Source organism: Crinia signifera, chromosome 11 (genome assembly GCF_055691185.1).
Source record: "Crinia signifera chromosome 11, ASM5569118v1, whole genome shotgun sequence".
NCBI lineage: Eukaryota > Metazoa > Chordata > Amphibia > Anura > Myobatrachidae > Crinia > Crinia signifera.
Window position 1 is genome coordinate 80,077,830 of NC_139227.1, and position 11,150 is coordinate 80,088,979.

The following is an 11,150-nucleotide window of genomic DNA, read 5'->3' on the forward strand; positions in this document are numbered from 1 at the left end:
GCTGTGCAGATTATCCCTACAACATAGTTATTTTCAGCAGTACATACAATGTAGCTACAGGAATGCAGTAATTAATTCGGTCTACACAAAATGGTACCTGTGTAGTTTCATGGCGCCGTGCTACTTCCGGGTTCTACGCTCGCCACAAACTATGTTAAAAAAAAGTCACTTAACTCCATGCCAGCATGGATAGTTCATACCCCCACTATCCATGTTGGCATGGAGTTGATTTTAAATAGCGTGGCGAGCCCGCAGCGTGGGCGAGCGAAGCGAGCCCCGCAAGGGGACTCAGACGCACAGCGCCATACTGGCGCCGTGAAACTACACAAGTACCCACAAAATATTTTGAGCCACTGGTAATATCTGATAATACTGAGCATACACTGCCAGATAAATTCCCATCAGGCCAGAAGATCTTTTTATCTGACAGCCTGACTTCCTGCAGATATAATAAGCTGTGCGATATCTTATCCGATATCTGCACTCATCCCCTTCCATGGATGGTGACGTTTCCCATTACCTAACCAGTGACAGAGCAGGGGAATTACCTGTTAGCTGCAGGAGTGCATACACTGGCCAACTTTTATCAGACTGATATGCTAGATGACCGGCATGCTTGGCCAATCCATATTGTCGGTCAGTCAGCTACATATGCTGATAATTATGTATTGTTTGTGCTTAATTAATTAATGCTTGACACAGAATGAATTATTGTAATGTTCGGTTCAGATCCCCCCCTCCGCACTCCTTTTTACCCCAAATGTTCTGTCTAATCGCCTGTTCTCTCTTCGCACAGGTGTTTCCACAAACCCTGCCTCCACTACCTCTCCCTCCCATCTTTCCTACTTATGCCCTTGTGAGTGAGCCCACCATGCCCTGTGTAATTCAGCCCAGCAGAACAATTCTAAGCCAGACCCCAAAACTTGGCAGCATGGCTACAACTAACGAACCTATGATTCAAGCAGCAAGCACAGGTAAGATTTCAGTGTCCCAGCAGCCTCCTGATTTTCCAGCCTATTGGATGATCACTTTAACAAATCAAACTTGTGACTTGTCTACCGTCTATACATTTAGACAAAAGTGTACATAGGGACAGCGCTGTGGTATACCAGACTTGGGGCCAGATGTTCTAGGCTTCGAAAAGTGAATTAAAATGTAAAGCGATACATTACCAGCCAATCAGCTTCCAACTGTCATTTTTTCAAACACCACCTGTAGCATGACAATTAGGAGTTGATTGATGGCACTTTATCAGTCTATGAAGATAATACATCATTTTATTAAAGCGCCAATTGAGAATATAAAACCTTGTAGCTATAGAAAACCTTATCTAGAGTTCAAGTATACTATTTAAAGTGCATAGACCGGTCTGTTGGGTGCCGGATGACTTCCCAACTGTCAATCTGACGAGCAGTATAACGACATCAGATTCCCAATTGTTACATGCCCGCGAGTTGAGATACCGACCTAAGGGGCTATTCTCCCTCCTGGGGTTACATGACCCCCATAAAGGGAGAATAGAACCTGTGGCGAGCCACCGAGCTTGCAAGGGAAGTCGATGCGCTGGCCCCCTTGTTGGGTTGCTGGCCAAACTCTAAGGGCAGTATTCAATAAGAAAAATTTGCCGTGTTTTATGGCGAGTTTGTGCTTTTCTCGCGTTGGACGGAGAATTTTGGTCTCAAAAAGCGAACAACCCTATTCAACGTGCACTTCTCGCCGTCTTTCTAAGTGATTTTCGCCGTGTCTCTCCGTGTAGCAATTCTCCATTTTTTCATGGAGAAGTGGAATGTGAAATCAGGAATTTTATTCTGTGAAAGGGCATGCTATTTTTATTCATGTGCTTAATAAGCACATGAATATATATTTAATTAAAAAAATATATATATTTTTTTACACAGAGCAGCCAGCAGGGGGCCGGGAGCAGAGAGCCGCTCATTAGATATTCATATATTCACTGCACCCAATTATTACATATGCACGATCGGGTACAGTGAATACCCGGTCCCCTGTTGGCTCTCCCGGGGGGCAGCCTGTGCTGCCTGGCTCCCGGGGAGCCCACCTCCTCCCCACATACGTTCTGGGGCAGGCAGGGATACTTCCATCTCCCTGCCTGCCACCGTCCCACGGCTCCCTGCAGCGGACGCTCGTCCGCTGCAGGGGTTAAGATTCGCCGCGAGGGTCAACGAGCCCCTCCGACATTGAATACTGGGAGAGCGAGTGTCAGCCAGCCCTCCGGAACACAGCGAGTGTGCAGCGAATCCTAAACAGGATTCGCTGCACACGGCGATATTTTACATTGAATACTGCCCTCAGGTGTGTTTTTTTTTTTTTCTTTTTAGTTTTTGTTTAAACCATGGCTTGTGAATGACTGCCCCTTTAAAAATATTGATCACCCGCCTTCCATGTGCCTAATAGCACTGTGTCCCCATTTTATAAATATGCCTTTTGCTACATTCATGTTGCTTTTTTTATTTAAATCATTGGACCCTGGTTTCCATATAATTCTGACCTCTGGTCATGTGATCCCTCATTCTGCAGAGGGTGCTGTTTGTGCAATCAGAGGTTTTTAAGCCTCCAATGTTTACAAAAGAACAAGCCATCCAGTTTCTCTGTAATAGTACAATCTCATACCTCCCAACTTTGTGAATTGCGCCTGAAAAGGGGGCGTGGTGTATGCAAATGAGGGCACAGCTTATGTAAATTAGGCCGCACCCTCATTTTCGGCCGCGAATAGACGCAGCGTCTATTCTGTAAGATTGGGGGGGACTCCCAACTGCCCCCCTCCCCCGCAGCGGGACACTGCTGGCCGCGGGAGGGACGCGGGAACGTCCCCAAAAATCGGGACGTTCCCGAGTTTAGCGGGACAGTTGGGAGGTATGCAATCTTTTGGCTATTAAATGATTTTCTATTTGTCAGCCAGAGGGAAGGCGTGCATTAAAAACAGTGTTGAAAGTTGGGTGCAACCAATATACTCTGATCACTTCCATCTGTATAAATGTACTGGGCAGTAGCCATTTCTGATGTAATTCAGTCATTGCCTCCCCATTATTTATTCTTGTTATACATTGTTCTTGATTTTTATTTTTCTCTAGGTAAAGGAAAATCCAAACTTGTAAAAGAAGAGAAGGCTAAGAATGAAGAGGTAGGACATGGGAAGTGTGTCGGTCACATTATGGAGCAGATTCATTTAGCCACGGGACTTACTGCATGGCTGCAGCTCTTGGGTTTAGCAACTGGAGCTATTAAGTTACCGACCAGTTTCCACATGTGGTAAGCCTGCGGTTAACCCATAGTTCCCAGTTAGTTCCCTGAGCTGTCGAGTTACCCTGCAGGGTGAGCCACAGAGGGTGCACTGAACACAGATTTTTCACCACGGATCCTAAGGCTACAAGGAAAAATCTGGCTTAAGTGTGCTTTTGGGGCTTACCGCATGGGATAGTGGCTGAAATTTAATAAATATCTCAGGGCAGAGCTGCAGTCACATAGAAACCCTGCGGCTAATTGAATCTTCCCCTAGATTCTATGCTAGGCCAGTGGCGGTGTAAGATGTTGGCTACGGTGCAGAAATATGCTTTGTCCCTCCACCCGAAAGGTAACAGACTGATCTAAAGAAACAAAAAGAGTGGCAGTGGATCATAGGGAGAGCCAGTGGGAGACTGGGGAGGTAGTGTCTTGTAGGAGTGATAGGCGGAAATAGAGATTCTGACAGAGAGTCGGGGTGACTGGGTGGCAGGAGGAGACGGTAAGGGACTAGGGATTCCAGCGGTGACGGAGAAGCAGTGGGTGACAGCACGGTACTTGTTTCCTAGCACGGCGCCCATCGTATGCCATCGCATACCACTACTTAAGGTATGCGATGGGACCCGGTTTTCGGGTCCTAAGACCCGCACTCTACAATTTTAACATCGCGTTGCATCGCATGCCATTACAATGGCATGCGATTTTTTTTATTGTACAGACATCCTGATGAGTGATTACTATGTTAAATGCACCCCCATTGTTAACGCCACCCCCACTATCAAAGCCAACCCGAAACGTGGCAAGCGCAGCGGTACGCGTCCTCTGACCTTTTCATACCCCCACTATCCACGCAACAAGCCCACGAGGGGTGGCGGTATGTGTCCTCTGACCTTTTCATACCGCCACTATTCACGTCGGCTTGGCGTTGATTTTATATAGTGTGGCGAGCCCGAAGCGTGGCGAGGGGACGCGGAATACATGTGAAGTAATCCGTGTCCCCTCGCAGGGCTCACTGCGCTCGCCACACTTCGGGCTCATCTCCGCGCCGACGTGGATAGTGGGGGTGGTGTTAACAATGGGGGTGCATTTAACATAGTAATCACCCATCAGGGTGCCTGTACAATTAAAAAATCGTGTCGCATCGCATGCGATCGGGTCGCATGGGATGCGATCGAAACGATGGCATAAGATGAAAATCGTGGGCGCCGTGCTAGGAAACAAGTACCGACAGCACTAGGAGGGAGAGTGTGACTGGGGAGGCAGTGGGTGACCGCAGAAGGCGAGGGCATCTGGGACCTCACATGACAGAGGAATGAACATGTGTTTATGGATTCAATCTCTGAAAAGGATTTGATAGTGATTCATTTTTTACCATCTTAAAGTACACCTGCATCCATATGAAGAACTTGGCATAGGGTACATCCATACATTTAAACACTGTAAATGTGTTATTTATTGTTGACTGGAGTCCTGTTTGGCTGATGCCTTGTCCTGCAGAACACATACTTCCTGGATAGATGGTGGGGTTCCCACTAGATGGCATTGTGTGCTGTTTGATGTGAGGGGGATAGATAAGGCAATATTTTAAACCCATCACACTGACCTACTAATACATGGAATTGTTGCATATGGTAGCCTGCTGTATGACCTTGGCGGTGTATGGTAGCCTGCTGTATGACCTTGGCGGTGTATGGTAGCCTGCTGTATGACCATGGTGGTGTATGGTAGCCTGCTGTATGACCTTAGCGGTGTATGGTAGCCTGCTGTATGACCTTGGTGGTGTATGGTAGCCTGCTGTATGACTTTGGCATCGTATGGTAGCCTGCCTATATGACCTTGGCATCTTATGGTAGTCTGCCTATATGACCTTGGCATCGTATGGTAGCCTGCCTATATGACCTTGGCATCGTATGGTAGCCTGCCTATATGACCTTGGCATCGTATGGTAGCCTGCCTATATGACCTTGGCATCGTATGGTAGCCTGCCTATATGACCTTGGCATCGTATGGTAGTCTGCCTATATGACCGTGGCATCGTATGGTAGTCTGCCTATATGACCGTGGCATTGTATGGTAGCCTGCCTATATGACCTTGGCATCGTATGGTAGTCTGCCTATATGACCTTGGCATCGTATGGTAGTCTGCCTATATGACCTTGGCATCGTATGGTAGCCTGCTGTATGACCTTGGCATCGTATGGTAGCCTGCCTATATGACCTTGGCATCGTATGGTAGCCTGCCTATATGACCTTGGCATCGTATGGTAGCCTGCCTATATGACCTTGGCATCGTATGGTAGCCTGCCTATATGACCTTGGCATCGTATGGTAGCCTGCCTATATGACCTTGGCATCGTATGGTAGTCTGCCTATATGACCTTGGCATCGTATGGTAGTCTGCCTATATGACCTTGGCATTGTATGGTAGCCTGCCTATATGACCTTGGCATCGTATGGTAGTCTGCCTATATGACCTTGGCATCGTATGGTAGCCTGCCTATATGACCTTGGCATCGTATGGTAGCCTGCCTATATGACCTTGGCATCGTATGGTAGCCTGCCTATATGACCTTGGCATCGTATGGTAGCCTGCCTATATGACTGTGGCATCGTATGGTAGCCTGCCTATATGACTGTGGCATCGTATGGTAGTCTGCCTATATGACTGTGGCATCGTATGGTAGCCTGCCTATATGACTTTGGCGGCGTATGGTATGATAGCCTGCTGTATGGCATTGGAAGCGTTTGGTAGCCTGCTGTATGATTTTTGCCAGGGTATGGTAGCCTGTGGAATTACTTATGAATTACTTATGGCAGCATATTATAGCCTGCTGTATGACTTCAGTTATTACTTGTAAATTTTGTACTTGTCGCTACTTGAATATTAATTAGTGTGTTGCAAATTTACAACCTAGCCTTTTATGAGGCACATTTTGCTCTCTTAAAAAAAAAAAACATTGTGTAAATGAATCCCTGGTTCCCTTGCAGTATATGAAGAAACTTCACATGCAGGAACGAGCGGTGGAAGAGGTCAAGCTGGCAATCAAACCGTTTTACCAGAAAAGGGAAATAACAAAGGATGAATACAAAGAGATCCTGCGTAAAGCAGTGCAGAAGGTGAGTTTGTAATCCAGTCATGTTACGCAGGCCAGGTTGGGATTACTGTCTGATTTAAAAAAAAAAAAAAAAAAAAAATGCACATTTGGAATAATGTGCTCTAGAAATATATTTAGTATGCCAAAAGATTAACAATGGCTGGCAATTATATTCTATTACAGACTTTTTTCACTTTTTGGTCTGATCTCTGGCACATTCCTGTACTGTTACCAAACCTTTTTCACGTTCACGTTTGGAGATGTCATAATAAGCCCAGTTTATCCTCGTTCAAAGTTTTCTGTGTCTCAATGTATATTCTATATAAGAATCTGGCAACACCTATTCTGTGTGCAGGAGCGTACTCTTTGTGTAAACCTCCAATTAGCTTTCAATTTAAAAGGGATATCCTGTTTTCCCCATTCTTAATTTGAAAAACATAATATAGGAAATATTAATTTATTATTCATGTAATTGGTAGACCTTTGTAGCAGCCCCCCATAGGGCTTTAGTACTGTAAGTATTTGGCAGCTGTTTAAGCTTCTACCTCATCTATGTCCCCATCCTGCAGTGAAAAAAAATATATATAAGTGCCCATTCAGACTTTGGGCAGTATTCAATGAGGCTGATTCGCCATGTTTTTTATGGCGATTTTTTGACTAAAACGGTGAATCACCCTATTTAATGACCATATGGCGTATACATTTCAAGGTTTTCATCGCCATGATTCACCGAGTAGCAATCGCTATCTTTTTATGGTGAAGTGGAATGTGAACTTTTAAAATAAAGTGTTTTGTTTTTTACATTTGGTGTAAAAAAATCAGGAATTTTATTATGAGGAGGGGCATGCTATTTTTTTTTTTTTTTTTACACAGAGCAGCCAGCAGGGAGCCGAGCCGCTCATTAGATATTAATATATTCATTGCACCCGATCATTACATATGCACAATCGCGTGTAGTGAATACCCGGTCCCCTGTTGGCTATCCCGGGGGGCAGCCTGTGCTGCCTGGCTCCCAGGGAGCCCACCTCCCCCCCACAAACGTTCTGGGGCAGGCAGGGAGACTTCCATCTCCCTGCCTGCCACCGTCCTCAGGCTCCCGCAGGAGTTAAAATTCGCCGGTCAGGGGCAGTGAGCCCCTGACTCGTTGAATACTGGAGCCGGCGAGGCTCCGGAACGCGGCGGGCAGTGGCGAATGTGCAGCGAATCCTAAACAGGATTCGCTGCACATTGTCAAAATTCTCATTGAATACTGCCCTTTGTTTTATTAAAGCTCTCGTTGCAGTTTTTTTGAATCTATCACTACATTGGTCACTGGAGTTGACAATCTGAACGTCTGCTAACTGGATCAGGCTGTTGAAGTACAGTTGTAGGTGCTGCATGTGCTCTAGAAATGAGGCATTTGTGGTCGCAATTGGGCAACATATATTGAGCATTGCAAGTAATCAAAAACATTCACTTGTAGAAACCGCATTAACAAGGGTTCAAGTGTAGAACACCAGACGGTCTAGACCAGGCATGTCCAAACTATGGCCCTCCAGCTGTTGTGAAACTACACATCCCAGCATGCCTTGCGATAGTTTTAGCATTCCCTAATAGCCAAACTGTGGCAAGGCATGATGGGACTTGTAGTTTTTCAACAACTGTGGGGCCATAGTTTAGACATGCCTGCTCTAGACAATATATCGATCTTACATCTAGTGTGTACACATAATATATTTAACGATGCGTGTTCCCACATACGGTTAATGGTGTCCTCCGTCACCTGAATATGCTTCTCAATGTTGATTATATGGTCAATGACTGCATGTTCAGCAGGGGCCCTGGTGTGTTACTGAATGTTATTGTTAACACTATCATTCATTGTGTATGCACTAGATCATTCGGGAGCACCGCCAGTATAATCGGTGCCGCAAGTTGTCTAATGTGTGTGGGGCTTTAGTTTGCTAAATGTGTATATAAACCTTCTACAAGGCTTTCCATGAAATCTGAGCCGTCGCATCAATGATGCGGAACAAAATCCCACATAAGGTTCTCCAGAAGTGATTTGCATACCATTTAATTGGTAGTATAAACATTAGTAATATAAACATTGTGTGCTCACCATACCGCATGCTCGGGTATGCAATATTAACCCTTTGAGTGCCAAGTGAATTTGTCAAAATTGGTGCTAAAATTGCCAAGCAAACATTTTTATTTATCTTAATGACCTGTAATGTTTATAAGAAATATAATATTTTTTAACACAAAATATTTTAATTTGGATTCGTATAACAAATGTGAGTGACGCTGGCATTTTTAGTGGATATTTTTGCGCATATCACAGAGATGTTGGCACTCATTGGGTTAATAACTATCAATATATAACGTGTTTAAATAGAATGATGTGGGTTTAAATATGGTTTATGGTCATAGGGTGTAAGCTACACAGGATTAGGGCAGCTGTGCATTTTATTTGCAGCACAATTTGGTATTTTCCACCACTGTGATATTTGTAGCAAGTAGTTAGATTAACAATACAGTAGTGACCATCACAGGGTGTTCTATTTGTACTGATGAAAGCCCTGCCATCCACAAGAATCATGTGCCAGTGTCTATAAGCCTGTGAGGACCGTGTGTGAGTAGAGTGGAGGACATTGGAGCTCGGTAGATGCTGTACAATCACACGCAGTCCTCGCGGCTTTATAGAAATGGGACCCTCGCTTATTCCATGTGATAGTCTGTTTTGCTTTCAAGACTTGATACAAGGTTTTTCTGTAAGTGATTCATAAACTGCTACATTACAAGTGGTTGGACAAGATACTGAGCACAAGTGTACAGAAATATAGAAGGTGGAGGTAAGCTTGGTGAATAGGGTAACAATTCGAACAATAATTGGAGAAAAAAAATGGGGGATAGAAAAAATTCCAGAATGCTGAAATATGTTTAAAAAGTGTACAAAGCTGTATTTCAAGGCAGTATGTTCACTTCCACCTGCTGTATTTATGTACGCTAGAGCTCAGTATCTTGTCCTACCTTTTGTAACATGATTACGTGCTACAAATTATCCCAGCCCAGACGGCTTTCATGGTTTGCAACATTTAAAGCCAGTTTAACCGCTGCATCTGTGATGGCAACATATGTAGAATTCCATTTGTCTAGATACAGTACCTAGGGGGAATTTTACTAATATGGGAGTTGTTTCACTAGGGATCAGATACTATCTATTGTCTTATAGAATGTGCTAAATAAATAAGTCGATTCTAATTGGTTGCTAATAGCAACCTCTTATGTGAAATAGAACTCCCGTCTTAGTAAATTCCCCCCTAGAGTGTGAATTTCATTCACTGACCATCGAACCACTAGAATACCTGCTAGCTATTATTGGTGTCTCCATTTGGGAACCTGCTATGGTATTATGTTAGCTCCAGCTGGCATATTCTATGCGATTGCTTTGATCTAGGCTTGTGCAGATCCAGATATACCTGGGTCTCAAAACGGGATCTTATTGGCTATAAGCTGTCACATGTTTTTGGTTCCAAAACAATGAGAGTCGGATAAACAATAGGAACCTGTTTTGAGATCCAGGTAAATCCGGATCTGCAAATGCCTACGTTTATCTAATACAAGGTTTCTCAGTGAGTGATCAGTAAACTGCTTCATTTCAGCTAAGCTAATCCTTTCGAACAAGTCATATATTGAATGTTCATTGTTTAGTTAGTGTTGTATAACTGTTATACAACTAGTTATCTTGTATGGATTTCGCTAAGGGAGAACATTATATGGCATTGTATTAACATTCTGCATAACTGATGTGATGACTCCTCCTACGTTGGAAGAGCCCGTCACATCGGTTTTACAAACAAAATACAAATAAGTCCCAAATCGCAAATCTTGAGCGATGTTTGTATTGAACTTCTATCTTCTATCATGCAGATCTGCCACAGCAAGAGTGGAGAAATCAATCCAGTTAAAGTGGTAAACCTGGTCAAAGGCTATGTGGATAGGTACAAACACATAAGAAATAAACAAAAGAAATCAGGAGCATTTGATGATCAGGACATGGGGCGCGATTCACCAATATGAAGTATGTCCTCGGATAGCCTACAGTGGTGGTGTCCTCTGCTCACGTCACATGCTGGAGTGGAATCATTGCATTATAAGAAGACTGTTTCAAGACCCAACATTTTTGTTTTTGCTTTTTACACTTATTTTGGGTTTTCATTGACCGTTCTGATTCTGAACCATTTTGCCATATACTGAACACCACTCTGCCAGAATTTACTGCGGAGGTCTTCACTGGGCAAAGGCATGATGGAGGAAGTTCTGGAAAGATGGGGCAGGATAACAACTTTTGTCATTAAAACTGGATTCTTGTGAACGCTATCGTCTTATCCCTTTGTAGCTTCAGTGTTACTAAAGTATACACCGAAAAATGTGTCACAAATATATTTTTGTTGGCTATGGGTACACTTTCCATTGGCATGGAACTGAGAAAGGGACATGGTTCGTTTTCAGAGCGATTGAAGAAAATGTTCTGGAATTAAGATTTGTCCTTTGACAAGAGAAATGTGTATAAAGGACAATTTATAAAGTTAATTTTAATTGTTGCTCTATTGATTTTTTTGTTCTAATTATTTACCATTATTTGACGCCGCAAAATAATTTCAAACATTACACTTAATACAAGACAGAAATGTGCGTTCTCTTCAGCGCTGTTTCATAAGAGCATAATCTTCAATGTTCTTTTAATTAGGTCAGCAATCGGGATTGGCTCTAAATCCCGGCATTCGGAATCCCAACAGCGGGCCCGGTGCTTCGCTACGCTCGGCACACTAA

General features: G+C 43.8%; 1 protein-coding gene across 2 annotated transcripts in view; it reads left to right on the forward strand.

The window, feature by feature from the left end:
* The window catches only part of PHRF1 (PHD and ring finger domains 1), a 67,686-nt gene extending 56,765 nt beyond the window's left edge, over window positions 1–10,921 (forward strand). For both annotated transcript variants that reach the window (XM_083165295.1, XM_083165294.1), the window contains exons 17-20: window positions 797–974; window positions 3,093–3,142; window positions 6,229–6,357; window positions 10,248–10,921. In XM_083165295.1, the coding sequence (XP_083021421.1) occupies window positions 797–974; window positions 3,093–3,142; window positions 6,229–6,357; window positions 10,248–10,397 (507 nt within the window). In that variant the 3' untranslated portion in view covers window positions 10,398–10,921. The remainder of the gene's footprint in view (window positions 1–796; window positions 975–3,092; window positions 3,143–6,228; window positions 6,358–10,247) is intronic.
* Window positions 10,922–11,150: the final 229 nt, after the last annotated feature.